Raw genomic sequence first — 18,946 nt, forward strand, 5'->3', positions numbered from 1 at the left:
CTCCAGGATTTCTCTGGAGCAGCACCCGTTCTCTGGCATGCACTACCCTGGATGAATATTTTAAATCCCAGCTACCACAGTATGAAGCGTTCCCACAAAACACATCGTTATAGGGTCTCTTACTGTATGACATCCCGTTACAAGAAAATATGGCTCTTAGCCAGAACCTCAGCCTGATGACCACACAAATATGCCTAATAATTGGATATAGTGTATATTGATATCCAGTGGTATTCACCCATTCAGTGATATCAGTAAGGCCAGTAGCCATTTGGTCATTGTGACCCTTGTTAGCATATCAAAGGCAGGAAGGACACATTGTAAAAGCAGTTGGACAACATTCTCTTGGCCAACAGATTGGGAAGAGATTTGGGTGGTCACAGGGTGTAGTCCATGATGGGGGCTGGGACACAGGGACATATAGGTGAAACTTGGGAGTCGGGTTCTCTCTCTCTTCCTGCCAGCCCCTTGGACCACCCAACACTTCAGGAGCAATCTAAGTATATACTGTATCTGGTTATATGTGCATGTATATAAGTATAATATCCCAGGAGACTTTATATGTGTGCATATAGATAGTTGTAGTCTGCGATTGTATTACCAGTAGATTATATATATGCTGTTTATGCATGAGTCTCTATATGTACATGTACTAATGGTCCGCTACTGGATGTGAGTTGGGTAGAAGAGTAGATCCAGTAGACGGTATATTGGTGGACTCTGGATATACTGTATACACATACACATTATTAGCCTCATTGCTTCGCATCCAGGGAGGGCAGGAACGGAGGCGGCTGTGTGTGCTGGTGTCCTCTGTGTTATTTGTAGTGTCTGTATCTTTATGTATAATGCCCATTGCTTTGTCATCTCTATGTTATCAGTAAACTATTTTTATATATAAGTATCTGCGAGGGTTGTGTGTTACTCCTGGGGTGTATGAAGGACTGGAGGGGTGTATATAATACACGGAACAAGCGGGCTATATAGGAAGCAAAGACAACAGTCTAGGAATAGAATAGAAGGGACGAGATATGGAGATCGACATAAATCTCCAATTTATCACATCTAATCACATCTCCTAATCCCACTCTTCTCCATTCACCCCGTTCAACATTCTTTTGTTCTTCTGAAAGTCAATTAAGTGGGTGAGGATCATCTCTAGGAGTTGGCCTACAGCAGACAGAGCAATGGAGGAAGGTTCTCGCTGCAGCATCTGCATCTCATTCAGGACTGTGGCAAAATACAGAATATTACTTTCAGAGTACTTTCTACTGTAACCATGCATTGATCAAATATGGTTCCTATATAACTGCAGTGCCTCCACTACAGTGCTAAATAGTATGACCACAATAGAGCTATATGGTCCTAAATAATATAGGTGCTGGCAGAAATATGCAAAATCCTGATGAGCTATCATGGAGGAAGTATAGATCTGCATGTGGTAGGAGGTACAGGATGGTGCAAGCTACTAGGACATTCTTGGCCAACATTTTTTGATAAAGCCTACCTATTCTTCCTCAATCAAGAAGCAGATGTTTCCCTTCAGTCCGGATTATTGTCCTATCTCCCACACGCATCCTTGAATCCCTTTAAAAATAACATACTTTATGGACAACACAAAGTCTGAAGGTTTCAGATTTATTTTAATGCTGGGTGAATAGGATTAGTGATATCGGAGCCTCGTTGAATTTGAGACTTCTTAAAAAAATAAAAAAATTCAACTGGGAACAGGCAGGTCGTACCGGTAGAGCAGGATCGTGAAGCAGAGGAGTCTTCCTAAAAGTGCTGGGGTAAGGAAGCTTCTCGTTCTCTTGAAACCCATCTTCTCATACATCTTCCAGGCATCTACTTGAGGATATGAGGTCTCCAAGACCACCGCCTCACAGCCTCTCTTCCGGGCATAGTCAATAACTGTCCTGCACAAGACCTTAGCAATTCCCTTGCCGCGGTGTTTTCTAGGAACTGACAACCTCTTGAGTTCCACTTGTCTTTCTCCTCCAGGATTTGGTGAGGGGGGTAGCAGCTACCATCCCTGCTATCTCTCCTGATGACTCTACTACCCAGAAGCAGTAACCGTCTCGCTGGAGATAATATTTTTGTATATCCAACATGTCGTCTTTTAGACAGTAGCTGGCATAGGTCGTGTAGATGAGCTTATGGAGGCAAAATAAGAGCCCTATGTTAATGATCACAGCTAGAACGGACATCAGGAATGACCCAGTGATACAGAAGAGAAGAAGGAACATCAGTAGCAAAAAGATCCAGATACGTGGGAGACGGAGCGAAATATGGAAAGCTTTGGTGGAATGTTCTTTCATGCCATTAGCAAAGATCTCTCGGACCCTCTCATAGTCCGAGTCCTTGTAAAGCCTGATCTGGTAGTCAGACATGTTTGCCTGCAAAAGGAAGGGAACCATGAATTAGGACGCTGGTTTTGGATGATACAGAAGACAGAAATTATGTTCTTGTAAATGTCTACAGTGAAATCTCCTTTAGGACGGAGAATATTTTGATTACACCCCATGAATTCCCAGTTCATTGTATACAGTAGGGACTTGGCTTTAACTTAAAGGGGTATTCCAATCTCAGACAATGGGGGCATATCATAAGGATATGCCCCCATTGTGTGATAGGTGCGGGTTCCACCGCTGGGACCGGCACCTACACAGAGAACTGAGTCTCAAAAGTTCTGGAGGGAGCACTGCGCATGTGCAGCCATCCTCCCTTCATTTCTATGGGGCCCCCAAAAATAGCGCAGCACTGGCCCAGCTATTTCCGTATGCCCCATAGAAATGAATGGGAGCGGTGGCCACGCAAACAGGCCACCACCTTCCCAGCTCCGTTCTCGTGGGACCCGCACCTATCAGACAATGGAGACATATCCTAGCGATGTGCCCCCACTGTATCAGATGGGAACACCCCTTTAATTGTGGTCGCTCTTCATTTGCATTCAGGGATCGATCATACTTTTAGGATATATCTGTGGAGCAGAAATTTTTCAACACAACATATAATTTTGAGAACATGAACCCTTAGAAGACCTTGTGATTTTCTGTTTTTGCGTTTTTGTTTTTCTCTCCCCTCCTTTCCAGAGCCCTAACTTTTTTTATTTTTCCATTCACATAGCCGTATGAGGGCTTATTTTGTGTGGAACAAGTTGTATTTTCTAAATGGTACCATTTAATATTGCAAATGATGTAGTGGGGAGCTGGAAAAAAAATTCCAAATAGGATGGAATTGGGGGGAAAAAACTGAATTCTGCCACAGTTTCATCGGTTTTTAATTTAAGGCTTTCCCTATGTGGTAAAATTGACCTGTTACTTTAAATCTCCAGGTCAATACGATTACAGCGATAACACATGCTAAGTTTTTCTTGCATTTTAATACTGAAAAAAATAAATCTGTTTTATTTCTTTTCATCGCCATATTCTGACCTCTATAACTTTTTTGTGGTTCTCTGTACTGAGATGTACGAGGGCTCCTTCTCTGTGGGGCAACTTGTACTTTTCAGTGATACCATTTTTAAATGTTTGTGACTTTTTGATCACTTTTTCTCAGATTTTTGGGAGGAAGGTAAAGTGACAAAAAAAGGCAAATTGGCCATTTTTTTTTTCATTGCGCCATTTGCTGAAGGGAATAAATATTGTTATATTTTAATAGTAATTTTTTTATTGATTACGTATTTTGATTTTGGGGAAAGAGGGGTGATTTGAACTCTGATAAATATATATATATATATATATATATATATATACAGTACAGACCAAAAGTTTGGACACACCTTCTCATTCAAAGAGTTTTCTTTATTTTCATGACTATGAAGGCATCAAAACTATGAATTAACACATGTGGAATTATATACATAACAAACAAGTGTGAAACAACTGAAAATATGTCATATTCTAGGTTCTTCAAAGTAGCCACCTTTTGCTTTGATTACTGCTTTGCACACTCTTGGCATTCTCTTGATGAGCTTCAAGAGGTAGTCCCCTGAAATGGTCTTCCAACAGTCTTGAAGGAGTTCCCAGAGATGCTTAGCACTTGTTGGCCCTTTTGCCTTCACTCTGCGGTCCAGCTCACCCCAAACCATCTCGATTGGGTTCAGGTCCGGTGACTGTGGAGGCCAGGTCATCTGGCGCAGCACCCCATCACTCTCCTTCATGGTCAAATAGCCCTTACTTTCAAAGTTTTCCCAATTTTTCGGCTGACTGACTGACCTTCATTTCTTAAAGTAATGATGGCCACTCGTTTTTCCTTACTTAGCTGCTTTTTTCTTGCCGGTCCCCACACTAGCCCCGGGCCCCTCTGTGTAATAATCTCCGGTCCCCACACTAGCCCCGGGCCCCTCTGTGTAATAATCTCTCTCTCTCTCTATTCTTATGGCTCTATGTTGTACCATTCCTCTGTTATTTCTACTAGAAGTTATGAATAAACTGTCGGGTGGGGGAAGGGGTGTCCCTGCACAGTCTGTAAATGGCAGCACTGATAGAGTCAGTTTGTGCAGGGACCCCCCCCCCCCCTACCTCCCCGCTGTGCCCTTACTGCAGACTGCTAGCAAGTCATTCATAACTTCTAGTAGAAATAACAGAGGAATGGCATAGAGCCATATGAACAGAGGCTCCAGAATTGGTATTTTATGGGGAATGCATGCAGCTATTAACACAGACCTGTCAGGAGCGGGGAGAGGTCCTCTTTAAGTTAAGGTTACTAACCCCCCCCCCTCCACACCCCCCTTTTTCCTCTCTTCCTTTTCCCCTTCACTCTTTTTTCCCCTTCCGCTGTCGGAAGGTCAACGCAGCAGCTCCAATACTTCCTCCTGATTGTCCATCTGAGGACTTTTATTGATGATGTCACTCTGCACCGCACTGTATGCGCTCTACATACCGCATTATATCAACCTGGAATATAAGTAAAAATACCATCCTACCATATCAGTGCCCGGGCCCCGCAGGATATCTGTGAGCATCTGTGAGCATCTGCCGACTTCCGCACCTTGGACTAAGTTCATGTTATATAACAAAAAGATTATATTGTAGATAGCAAATTATTAACCATCCACACCCTGAAATCTGAAGAACAGGCTCATCATAAACAGTGCAGAATAGTGAGTGCAGCTCTGGAGTATAATATAGAATGTAACTAGGTGATTTTCCTAGTCTATGACGGAAAGTCATGGTTTTATTAAAGACACGGAGGCGAGTATTGCTATCTCCTTCTTTACTGTCCACCAATAGCAGCAAAGAAAAGTTTACATAACATAACGTAACCATAGTAACATCACCCTCCCCTCACAGTCCATATAACAGACGGCTCCTCCTATAGATCCTCCTCTTTCTTTACGAGCCTGACACCATGACCTGAACCACCGAACACGAAACCGGAACCTTGAATCGGGAAACGACCAGCACGGAACCACCGGAACATCCCAACGAATACCATCAGCTCAGATCACTGGAACATCTTTATTTAAAGCCAACATGGCTATAACCGGAACAGAGCAACTGAAGCCCGAAGCGAATCAACTTCCTCCTGAAAGTAATAAACAGATTAAGCAATGGGCAGGAGAATACATCGCAAGTCATACGCGAGCCTGCCAGAAGAAACATCGTAAGCCATTAATGCAGACATAGCATGCAAATCAGACTGAAAACTACCGAAAAATACATCATAAGGGAGGGAACCCTAGGGTGGGCAATACTCGCCTCCGTGTCTTTAATAAAACCATGACTTTCCGTCATAGACTAGGAAAATCACCTAGTTTTACAGCAAGACACGGAGGCTCCTATTGCTAAGTTTAAAGTTGAGCAATAACAGCAGAAAACAAATGTGGAGGTGGTCTAAAATAATACTCCCTGAATGTTGAAGCTGAAGACCAGTCCGCAAGACGTAGAATATCCTCCAACCGTGCCCCCGAAACGGCCAAGGCGGTAGCCGAAGCGCCCCTAGCGGAATGAGCGGTAAATATGGAGGTATCAATTCCTGCTAACGACATAACCCACTTCATCCAGCGCGCCAAAGTAGGGCTGGACACAGGACCGAACGGATGCCGAATGGACAGGAAGAGCTGAGGAACCGAAGACGATCGGTAAGTACGCGTCCGGGACTCATACTCCCTCAAACAAGCCACCGGGCAAAGAGCCGGCGAAGATGGAAAAGATGGATAAGAGACCGACCTAATGTTGGTCTTCGTACGTCTGGATATATTGAAGGTGACCCCTTCTGGAGTAAATGATCTGGCGTCGTGATCAAGCGCCCGAACATCCGAGACCCGCTTGCAGGATATCAGGCAAAAGAGAACCAATAACTTGGCAGACAACTGCCGCAACGTGAGATTCGGGTTACCTGGCCAATTGGACAAAAAAGACAGAACCGAAGACACGTCCCAAGTCGTGGTAAAGCGAGGCCTGGGAGGACGAGACATGCGGGAACCACGAAGCAGACTACATAAGGAAGGGTGCTGGCCCGCAGGGACACCATCAAAACCCTGATGCGTAGACGAAATAGCGGACCTGAACAAATTAATTGTCCGATAAGCCTTACCCGCTTCGAAAAGGGAAGTAAGAAAATCTAAAAGATGGGTCACAGGGGCCGAAACGGGATCCAAGTCCCGTTCCACGCACCAACCAGACCAAGATCGCCAGGCTGCCCGATAAGATTTTCTGGTGACGGGAGCCCACGCGTTGTCCAAAAGGCGTATAGTTGCCTCCGAAACATCGCCGACTTCTCCAGGAGTCCTGAGATCCGGCAAGCTATCAACCGCAGGGATCCTTCCAGCAGGAGCGGGTGGTGCAATCCCTGAGGGTCCTGGAGGAGATCCACCCGAATCGGGAGAAGAAAAGGAACATCTATCAGGAGACCCAGTAAAGACGGAAACCAAGCTTGAGTCCCCCAGAAAGGGACCACCACCACCAGCTCGGCCAGCTGACGACGAACGTGTAACATCATCCTCGGGATCATAGCAAATGGCGGAAATGCATACATCAGCGGACCGGACCAGGGTTGAAGGAACGCGTCCACTGCCTCTGGCGCCGGATCCGGGCGCCAGCTGAAAAACCGTGGAAGTTGGGTGTTGAGACGTGAGGCAAATAGGTCTATAGCAAAAGGACCCCAGTTCCTGGATAACTCGGAAAAGGTCTCTGGTGCCAGCATCCAATCGATGCTGTCCGTAAGGTAACGAGAGCCCCAATCCGCCCGACTGTTTTGGAGTCCCGGGAGATATTCCACTTGAACCATGACCTCCCTGGAGAGACAAAAAGACCAGAAATCTTTCGCCAACCGAGCCAAGGTAGCCGAGCGCGTACCTCCCAACCGGTTGATGTAGCGCACCGCGGACACATTGTCCATCCGCAAACGAATGCACGCCTGAGCCATCCCGTTGGTGAAACTCCGAATTGCAAAGGAAGCGGCAAGAAGTTCCAACGCGTTGATATGAAGTCGTGCCTCCTCTGTGGACCATCGGCCGCCCGTGGAGATCCCGTTGCAGTGGGCACCCCAGCCGTGAAGACTGGCATCCGACTCGACAGTGAACTCGGGTTGTAAACCGAATATCGCCCTGCCGTTCCACGCTTCCAGGTTGTCGATCCACCACGCGATCTCTTCCCGCAATTCCAGGTCCAGGGTCAGAGTGTCTGCGAACGCAGCGCCAGAGCGAAGGTGCGCTATCTTCAAGCGCTGAAGGGCCCTGTAGTGTAGAGGGGCTGGAAACACCGCTTGGATCGAAGAGGCGAGGAGGCCGATGATCCTGGCCAGATGGCGTAGGGACAACCGAGGCATAGTCAGGGTATGTCTGAGTTCCTTGCGTATGGCACGCAGCTTCGTCGCGGGTAGAGAGAGTGATTCCGACACCGAATCTACGGTAAAGCCCAAAAACTCCATCCTCTGCGATGGTACCAAGCACGACTTCTCGTGGTTGACGAGAAAACCGAGACGGGATAGAAAGTCCGTCGTCCAGCGGAGATGTATCAGCAGAGTCGAGGCCGACTGATGCATGACAAGAATGTCGTCCAGGTATATTATGAGGCGGACCCCACGACTGCGGAGCCAGGCCACAACCGGACGCATTCGTTTCGTGAAACACCGCGGTGCTGAGGAAAGGCCGAAAGGGAGACAAGAGAACCGCCAGATCTCTCCCTTCCACAGGAAACGCAGCAAGTCCCTGGAGGGGGCGGACATGGGGACTGTCAAGTAAGCGTCCTGGAGGTCTAGTTTTACAAACCAATCGCTCGGCATAAGGAGATCTCGGAGTAGATGGATGCCCTCCATCTTGAAGTGGCGATAGCGGACAATCGCATTCAGAGCCCGCAAATTGATAACTGGGCGCATCTGACCCCCTTTCTTCTGGACCAGAAAGATAGAGCTGACGACCCCTTTCGTGTATGGCGGGGCCCTCTCGATCGCCCGCTTGTGGTAGAGGGAAGTGAGTTCTAGGTCTACCAGCGCGGTGTCGGGGCGAGACAGCAGGGAGGTGGGAGGGGGTGGAATCTGGTCCGGCGACCCCACGAGCTCCACGTGGAAGCCTCCTATAGTGGTTAGAATCCAAGGGTCGGATGTTATTGCCGCCCAAGCAGGGGAAAAATGAAGGAGTCTGCCCCCTATGCAATGATCCAAAGAAGCCCCCATTGGGGGAGGACTTACCGAAAGGACGTCAAGAAGACTGATTCCCTCTGTAGGATCTGCCACGCCATTGTCCACCTCTGGCAGGGAAGAAAGGGGATGGATACCTCTGTTCCTGGAAGGCGGGGCGTTGATGGAAGGAGCCTCTGCCCGCGTTGCGGGCTTGAAAATTGGAACGGCCGGACAGGCGGCCCCTACTACTGCCGACCCTGGTGGAGACCCGTCCCTGGAATACTCTCCTAATTGAAGATTGGGCCTTATCTAGGGCAGTAAATGCTCCCACAAACCGGCTCAAATCCTTGATAAAGGAGTCGCCAAAAAGATGACCCTGGGCATCTGCGCCTGCTTCAGTCAGGGCCAGGTTGGCCAATTTCGGATCTATTTTAAATAGAATTGCCTTTCTCCTCTCGATTGCTAGAGAGGAGTTGGCATTGCCAGCGATGCAGATCGCTCGCTGGATCCAGCCTCTCATTTCCTCTGGGTCAATAGGGGACCCCTCAGATCTGGCATTCTCAGCCATCTCAAACAATTTGGCCAGAGGACGAAATACATCCAGGAGCTTGTCCTGACAGCTACGCAGAGCTGAGTCTAACCCCTTACGGGGATTCCAGCCGGACTTGGCAAGAAATTGTGTGACCTTAGGATCAACCACAGGGGTGTCACATACCTTATTAGGTACAATGAGTCTAGGGCATTCCGCCTTCATCTTATTGCGCACCTCCTTGCTAAGGGGGCGGCGGACCCAGTACTCCAGGTATTTGCCAACATGGTCTGTCAGCAGCCACTCCGCTGATCTGGGATGGTGGAGGGCGTTAGGGTCAAACATGGGATCTCCCAAAGAGTCAACCAGGGAAGAAGCCGGAGTAACCAAAGCAGAGGAATCCTTCACTTGAGAAGTGGAAGGAGTGGGGCAGTGGGGGGCACTGGGCCCCGAATGCGTTTCTTCCTCAGAATCAGCACTAGCCTCAGCAAAAGCCTCCTCATCTGACCCGTTCTCGGCGTCAGAATCGCTTAATTGTTGCGCTCTAGCGCATTTCCAAGGCCGCGCCCGTTCTGCCTGGCGCGGAAAGGCTCTCTTACGCGATCTATGCGCGTGTTCAAGGGTGGCCGGAGGCGCACCAGTCAATTGTTCCTGTGACACAGGACTATTCATAGGAGGTTGCTGAGCTGAGGGGACCGCAGGCTGCACAGACCCTGAAACAGGGTGACCAGCCAGTGCCTGTGCTATCGTCTGAGACAGCACAGAGGACATGGAGTCCATAGCAGCAGTGATTGCGGCCGAGACAGAGCGCTGCAGCACTACTGCCTGGATGTCAACCCCAATATGGGCCTCCCTCCCAGGGGATGAAGGTGCAGAGGCCTCAGGGGTAGGATCGGATAGAGGCATGATAGAAAATACGAATCAATCCCTATATATATATGCCTGATGGTAGATACTGGCTACACTGGGCTAAGGTGGGAATATAGGAGAACCAAATAGACCGGGGAGAGGCTATATAGCAGGGCAAACAGCGTAGGGAAGGTAAACAGGGTTAGTCACCCGATGTAGAGGAGCGCCGGAGCAGGCGACTGTATCGCAGGACGGATGCGGCGAAACAGGAAACGCCGCCGAAGTCACGCGAGACCCGGCGGGAAGAAAGCAGAAGAAACTAAAATGGCCGCCGAAATCCCGCGAGAACAAGCGGGAGACGGCCAATGGAGCACCAATATGGCCGCCGGGATCTCGCGAGATCACACGGCCATAGGAAAAGACCGAGGAGAGCGCGGGAAGCGCTGCGCCGATGGAGGTAAGATGGAACCTGCAATAGAACACTATAATGGTGCACAGTGAAACCGCTAGAAGCGGAACCTATGGGGAGGAAAAACGGACCCAATAACGTTAGGAAAATGAAAACAGCAAAGCGATGGGCGCAGGGAACTAGTCCCAAGCAAAGCGCAGTATGATAAACGCTAGCAGAAGCGTGTGATAACAGCAGGTGACCAATAAACAGCAATACAAATAGAATGCAAAATATAGACACAGGAGCTGCCAAAATGAGTACTTATCTTGGTGGCAGCAGCAAAGAAAGAGGAGGATCTATAGGAGGAGCCGTCTGTTATATGGACTATGAGGGGAGGGGATGTTACTATGGTTACGCTATGTTATGTAAATTTTTCTTTGCTGCTATTGGTGGACAGTAAAGAAGGAGATAGCAATAGGAGCCTCCGTGTCTTACTGTAAAGCTCAGGATCAGTACAGGATAAGTAATGTATGTACACAGTGACTGCACCAGCAGAATAGTGAGTGCAGCTCTGGAGTATAATACAGGATGTAACTCAGGATCAGTACAGGATAAGTAATGTATGTACACAGTGACTGCACCAGCAGAATAGTGAGTGCAGCTCTGGAGTATAATACAGGATGTAACTCAGGATCAGTACAGGAGAAGTAATGTATGTACACAGTGACTGCACCAGCAGAATAGTGAGTGCAGCTCTGGAGTATAATACAGGATGTAACTCAGGATCAGTACAGGATAAGTAATGTATGTACTCAGTGACTGCACCAGCAGAATAGTGAGTGCAGCTCTGGAGTATAATGCAGGATGTAACTCAGGATCAGTACAGGATAAGTAATGTATGTACACAGTGACTGCACCAGCAGAATAGTGAGTGCAGCTCTGGAGTATAATACAGGATATAACTCAGGATCAGTACAGGATAAGTAATGTATGTACACAGTGACTGCACCAGCAGAATAGTGAGTGCAGCTCTGGAGTATAATACAGGATGTAACTCAGGATCAGTACAGGATAAGTAATGTATGTACACACTGACTGCACCAGCAGAATAGTAAGTGCAGCTCTGGAGTATAATACAGGATGTAACTCAGGATCAGTACAGGAGAAGTAATGTATGTACACAGTGACTGCACCAGCAGAATAGTGAGTGCAGCTCTGGAGTATAATACAGAAGGTAACTCAGGATCAGTACAGGATAAGTAATGTATGTACTCAGTGACTGCACCAGCAGAATAGTGAGTGCAGCTCTGGAGTATAATACAGGATGTAACTCAGGATCAGTACAGGATAAGTAATGTATGTACACAGTGACTGCACCAGCAGAATAGTGAGTGCAGCTCTGGAGTACAATACAGGATGTAACTCAGGATCAGTACAGGATAAGTAATGTATGTACACAGTGACTGCACCAGCAGAATAGTGAGTGCAGCTCTGGAGTATAATACAAGATGTAACTCAGGATCAGTACAGGATAAGTAATGTATGTACACAGTGACTGCACCAGCAGAATAGTAAGTGCAGCTCTGGAGTATAATACAGGATGTAACTCAGGATCAGTACAGGAGAAGTAATGTATGTACACAGTGACTGCACCAGCAGAATAGTGAGTGCAGCTCTGGAGTATAATACAGAAGGTAACTCAGGATCAGTACAGGATAAGTAATGTATGTACTCAGTGACTGCACCAGCAGAATAGTGAGTGCAGCTCTGGAGTATAATACAGGATGTAACTCAGGATCAGTACAGGATAAGTAATGTATGTACACAGTGACTGCACCAGCAGAATAGTGAGTGCAGCTCTGGAGTACAATACAGGATGTAACTCAGGATCAGTACAGGATAAGTAATGTATGTACACAGTGACTGCACCAGCAGAATAGTGAGTGCAGCTCTGGAGTATAATACAAGATGTAACTCAGGATCAGTACAGGATAAGTAATGTATGTACACAGTGACTGCACCAGCAGAATAGTGAGTGCAGCTCTGGAGTATAATACAGGATGTAACTCAGGATCAGTACAGGATAAGTAATGTATGTACACAGTGACTGCACCAGCAGAATAGTGAGTGCAGCTCTGGAGTTTAATACAGGATGTAACTCAGGATCAGTACAGGATACGTAATGTATGTACACAGTGACTCCACCAGCAGAATAGTGAGTGCAGCTCTGGAGTACAATACAGGATGTAACTCAGGATCAGTACAGGATAAGTAATGTATGTACACAGTGACTGCACCAGCAGAATAGTGAGTGCAGCTCTGGAGTATAATACAGGATGTAACTCAGGATCAGTACAGGATAAGTAATGTATGTATGTACACAGTGACTGCACCAGCAGAATAGTGAGTGCAGCTCTGGAGTATAATACAGGATGTAACTCAGGATCAGTACAGGATAAGTAATGTATGTACAGTCGTGGCCAAAAGTTTTGAGAATGACACAAATATTAGTTTTCACAAAGTTTGCTGCTAAACTGCTTTTAGATCTTTGTTTCAGTTGTTTCTGTGATGTAGTGAAATATAATTACACGCACTTCATACGTTTCAAAGGCTTTTATCGACAATTACATGACATTTATGCAAAGAGTCAGTATTTGCAGTGTTGGCCCTTCATTTTCAGGACCTCTGCAATCCGACTGGGCATGCTCTCAATCAACTTCTGGGCCAATTCCTGACTGATAGCAACCCATTCTTTCATAATCACTTCTTGGAGTTTGTCAGAATTAGTGGGTTTTTGTTTGTCCACCCGCCTCTTGAGGATTGACCACAAGTTCTCAATGGGATTAAGATCTGGGGAGTTTCCAGGCCATGGACCCAAAATGTCAACGTTTTGGTCCCCGAGCCACTTAGTTATCACTTTTGCCTTATGGCACGGTGCTCCATCGTGCTGGAAAATGCATTGTTCTTCACCAAACTGTTGTTGGATTGTTGGAAGAAGTTGCTGTTTGAGGGTGTTTTGGTACCATTCTTTATTCATGGCTGTGTTTTTGGGCAAAATTGTGAGTGAGCCCACTCCCTTGGATGAGAAGCAACCCCACACATGAATGGTCTCAGGATACTTTACTGTTGGCATGACACAGGACTGATGGTAGCGCTCACCTTTTCTTCTCCGGACAAGCCTTTTTCCAGATGCCCCAAACAATCGGAAAGAGGCTTCATCGGAGAATATGACTTTGCCCCAGTCCTCAGCAGTCCATTCACCATACTTTCTGCAGAAGATCAATCTGTCCCTGATGTTTTTTTTGGAGAAAAGTTGCTTCTTTGTTGCCCTTCTTGACACCAGGCCATCTTCCAAAAGTCTTTGCCTCACTGTGCATGCAGATGCTCTCACACCTGCCTGCTGCCATTCCTGAGCAAGCTCTGCACTGGTGGTACTCCGATCTCGCAGCTGAATCCTCTTTAGGAGACGATCCTGGCGCTTGCTGGACTTTCTTGGACGCCCTGAAGCCTTCTCAACAAGAATTGAACCTCTTTCCTTGAAGTTCTTGATGATCCTATAAATTGTTGATTGAGGTGCAATCTTAGTAGCCACAATATCCATGCCTGTGAAGCCATTTTTATGCAACGCAATGATGGCTGCACGCGTTTCTTTGCAGGTCACCATGGTTAACAATGGAAGAACAATGATTTCAAGCATCACCCTCCTTTTAACATGTCAAGTCTGCCATTTTAACCCAATCAGCCTGACATAATGATCTCCAGCCTTGTGCTCGTCAACATTCTCACCTGAGTTAACAAGACGATTACTGAAATGATCTCAGAAGGTCCTTTAATAACAGCAATGAAATGCAGTGGAAAGTTTTTTGGGGGATTAAGTTAATTTCCATGGCAAAGAAGGACTATGCAATTCATCTGATCACTCTTCATAACATTCTAGAGTATATGCAAATTGCTCTTATAAAAAATTAAGCAGCAACTTTTCCAATTTTCAATATTTATGAAATTCTCAAAACTTTTGGCCACGACTGTACACAGTGACTGCACCAGCAGAATAGTGAGTGCAGCTCTGGAGTATAATACAGGATGTAACTCAGGATCAGTACAGGATACGTAATGTATGTACACAGTGACTGCACCAGCAGAATAGTAAGTGCAGCTCTGGAGTATAATACAGGATGTAACTCAGGATCAGTACAGGATAAGTAATGTATGTACACAGTGACTGCACCAGCAGAATAGTGAGTGCAGCTCTGGAGTATAATACAGGAGGTAACTCAGGATCAGTACAGGATAAGTAATGTATGTACACACTGACTGCACCAGCAGAATAGTAAGTGCAGCTCTGGAGTATAATACAGGATGTAACTCAGGATCAGTACAGGAGAAGTAATGTATGTACACAGTGACTGCACCAGCAGAATAGTGAGTGCAGCTCTGGAGTATAATACAGGAGGTAACTCAGGATCAGTACAGGATAAGTAATGTATGTACTCAGTGACTGCACCAGCAGAATAGTGAGTGCAGCTCTGGAGTATAATACAGGATGTAACTCAGGATCAGTACAGGATAAGTAATGTATGTACACAGTGACTGCACCAGCAGAATAGTGCGTGCAGCTCTGGAGTACAATACAGGATGTAACTCAGGATCAGTACAGGATAAGTAATGTATGTACACAGTGACTCCACCAGCAGAATAGTGAGTGCAGCTCTGGAGTACAATACAGGATGTAACTCAGGATCAGTACAGGATAAGTAATGTATGTACACAGTGACTGCACCAGCAGAATAGTGAGTGCAGCTCTGGAGTATAATACTGGATGTAACTCAGGATCAGTACAGGATAAGTAATGTATGTATGTACACAGTGACTGCACCAGCAGAATAGTGAGTGCAGCTCTGGAGTATAATACAGGATGTAACTCAGGATCAGTACAGGATAAGTAATGTATGTACACAGTGACTGCACCAGCAGAATAGTGAGTGCAGCTCTGGAGTATAATACAGGATGTAACTCAGGATCAGTACAGGATAAGTAATGTATGTACACAGTGACTGCACCAGCAGAATAGTGAGTGCAGCTCTGGAGTATAATACAGAATGTAACTCAGGATCAGTACAGGATAAGTAATGTATGTACACAGTGACTGCACCAGCAGAATAGTGAGTGCAGCTCTGGAGTATAATAAAGGATGTAACTCAGGATCAGTACAGGATAAGTAATGTATGTACACAGTGACTGCACCAGCAGAATAGTGAGTGCAGCTCTGGAGTATAATACAGGATGTAACTCAGGATCAGTTCAGGATAAGTAATGTATGTACACAGTGATTGCACCAGCAGAATAGTGAGTGAAGCTCTGGAGTATAATACAGGATGTAACTCAGGATCAGTACAGGATAAGTAATGTAATGTATGTACACAGTGACTGCACCAGCAGAATAGTGAGTGCAGCTCTGGAGTATAATACAGGATGTAACTCAGGACTAGTACAGGATAAGTAATGTAATGTACACAGTGAGTGCACCAGCAGAATAGTGAGTGCAGCTCTGGAGTATAATACAGGATGTAACTCAAGACTAGTACAGGATAAGTAATGTAATGTACACAGTGACTGCACCAGCAGAATAGTGAGTGCAGCTCTGGAGTATAATACAGGATGGAACTCGGGATAAGTAATGTATGTACACAGTGACTGCACCAGCAGAATAGTGAGTGCAGCTCTGGAGTATAATACAGGATGTAACTCAGGATCAGTACAGGATAAGTAATGTATGTACACAGTGACTGCAGAATAGTGAGTGCAGCTCTGGAGTATAATAAAGGATGTCACCCATCATCAGGATAAATAATGTAATTATGGTAAGCATAGGAACTGGAGATAGAAGGGGATGTGAGAGCGGATGTTTTCTCTCCTGACGGTGGTCGGCTTTGCAGGTCACTTTGGCTGTTGCACTGTTTCCTGGCTGACGTTGTGATGTTTGTGGTGCATCCCATGAGTGACCAGAGTGCAAGAACATCAGAAAACCTGGTTTCCCGACACTTATCTTTGTGGGTTAACGTCTAACAAGCAGAGGCACCACTACTTAACGGTTACACATCTGTAAGACCATGGTGGCAGGATCTTCTCACTCTCCGAGTCCCTCCCTGTTCACATGAGGAGTGTGTCCGGGCTCAGTTTTGTCTTAGGGCCATCTACCTTCTGCTGCAGAGTCTCATCACCCTCAGTGTCCCACTGGCTGACAGTGGTCTCTCCGAACCCTACACCTACACCCTCTTTCTGGACAGATGGAGTCCTGACACCTGTTATCTCCAGCAGTCGTTCTCAGGCCTCCGACCGAATGTTTTCTGCATGGTGGCCCAGAGCCATGTCCATAAAGTCCAGAGTTCCCCAGCTTCAGGATGGGATTGGTGTTGATTATGGATCACGATATTTGAGAGTGTTGGGGAGAAAACAAACATCTCACTATCATCAAAAGAGCCCTAAACTTATGGATTATCCATGGTGGTGCTACCCACTTGGGTTAAACCATATCACATCTCCACAACCCAAAAACTACACTTAATGAAGAAATACGGAGCGATGAACTCCAAGGACGAAAGATGAAATATTTATTTATGTAATACCGTTATTCCTGAGATAAGTCTGCGGTGAGAAACCATCGAGGCTGAAGTCAATCAGATTCCTACTCCAGGACCACCATTATGCTGGGATGTCATACTTATAGGCCAGGACCCTGAAGTGCGTCTGCCTGAACCCGAGCTTCTCGTACATTATGGTGGCGTTCCTCTGTGGTAACGTGGTGCTCAGGACCACGGCCTCGCAGCCTCTCTTCCGGGCAAAGTCAATGAGCGTCCTGCATAGCACTTTGCCGATCCCTTTGCCTCGGTGTATCCAGCCTGGCAGAACATTCCTCAGACGACCATTGATAACCTCACTGGTCACATGCCAAGGTAAGTAAGGGGGAGTTCACATCACCGCTATTTTTCCGTTCTTCTTATCCGTCAGAAGAATAAAAAAATAAATAAAAAAAAACGGATACTGCGCTGCGTTTTTTTACAGGATCCATTTTTTTATGTTCTTCTCACGGATCAGAAGAACGGAAAATGAAGCGGTGATGTGAACGCGGCCTTAGTGCGTGGATTTCTACATGTGGCGCTCACACTCCATTCTGAATAAATCGAGATGTTTTGAATATTTTGTTTCCATTTTCTAACATTTGCATATGATTAACCTGTCCGTCGGTTTACGTAATCCCACGCCTTTTCCCTCTTGGTGTTGCAGTTTTCTATGTTGAGGAGACACATTGTAACACGCTGCCTAGTGGTTGTCACACCGTACATACCGCAGGGGGGCGAAAACGGCAGACTGGTGCGGATCTGACCCCTCGCAGCCAAACGTCCAGCCCCATGATGGCGTGCCCCCGCTGCAGGGGGCCTCACTGTTCGCGTCTGTTTGCGATTGTCGCCTTCTTGATTATCGACAATCAGAAGTGAATATGAACCGCACACAGGTGCTGCGTGAAGTCATCCAGGTCTCTCCCCATACTACAGAATGCCCCCTGCTGCACTTTCTGCTCCAGAGGACGACCCTGCAGCAGTCACTCGATAATAGGCCCCCCTGGGGGTCCCTGTCCCATACCCTACAAGTAGTACGTACCCTGGGAGTAGTCTGCGTTAGAGATGTTGCGAACATAACATTTTCCGGGCGATCCGCCATAGACTTCAATAGGCAGGTGAATTTTAAAACCCGCAGGGACTCTTTTGGCCACCATAGTGATGGAAAAGTTGTTTCAAGGGGACTAACACCTGGACTGTGGCATGCCGGAGGGGGATCCATGGCAAAACTCCCATGGAAAATTACGTAGTTGACGCAGAGTCGGGTTTTAATCCATAAAGGGCATAAATCAGCTAACATTCCTAAATTGTTTGAAATAACGTGCTTTAAAACATCCAGTGTGTGTATACGATCAGGTATGATGTTGTATCGATCAGGTATGATGTTGTATCGATCAGGTAGTGTAAGGGTTACGCCCGCTTCACAGTGACAGACCAAACTCTGACGGACCAACCTCCCCGTTTAATGCACCGCAAACAACCGCAAACAGTCTATTTGCACAACCGCAAACTCCCCATTTGCACAAGTTTGGATACCAAGCTAGCCCTGTCCCGTTCCTTGTCCTCACTGACGTCATTGAAGGTCTCTTCCTCCACCCAGCCACGTACATCACCGAAGGTCCCCGAAAGGTGACAACAAGCCCCCTGGGACGCCTGCTGTGTTTGGTCTTCCACCTCCTCAAAGTCACCTTCCTCCTCTGACTCCTCTTCTTCAGACTCCTCTCTCTGCGTTGCCGCAGGTTCAGCAATCGACGACGACAAGGCTGCTTCTGGTGGTGATGGTGACCACAACTCTTCCTCTTCATGCTCATCTACGGCCTGATCCAGCACTCTTCGCAGGGCACGCTCCAGAAAAAACGCATATGGGATGAGGTCGATGATGTTGCCTTGGGTTTGACTGACCAGGTTTGTCACCTCCGCAAAAGGACGCATGAGCCTACAGCCATTGTGCATGAGCGTTCAGTAACGTGGCCCAAAAATACCCAGCTCCGCAGA

General features: G+C 46.8%; 1 protein-coding gene across 1 annotated transcript; it reads right to left on the reverse strand.

The window, feature by feature from the left end:
- Positions 1–1,631: 1,631 nt before the first annotated feature.
- LOC120991858 (probable N-acetyltransferase CML1) lies at positions 1,632–17,999 on the reverse strand. Its single transcript, XM_040420607.1, is given in 3 exon segments — positions 1,632–2,014; positions 2,016–2,396; positions 17,994–17,999. Coding segments are annotated over 2 exon segments (672 nt in total). The 5' UTR covers positions 2,391–2,396; positions 17,994–17,999; the 3' UTR covers positions 1,632–1,717.
- Between the last annotated feature and the right edge of the window lie 947 nt (positions 18,000–18,946).

This window comes from Bufo bufo, chromosome 2 (genome assembly GCF_905171765.1).
Source record: "Bufo bufo chromosome 2, aBufBuf1.1, whole genome shotgun sequence".
In the NCBI taxonomy this organism is placed as follows: domain Eukaryota; kingdom Metazoa; phylum Chordata; class Amphibia; order Anura; family Bufonidae; genus Bufo; species Bufo bufo.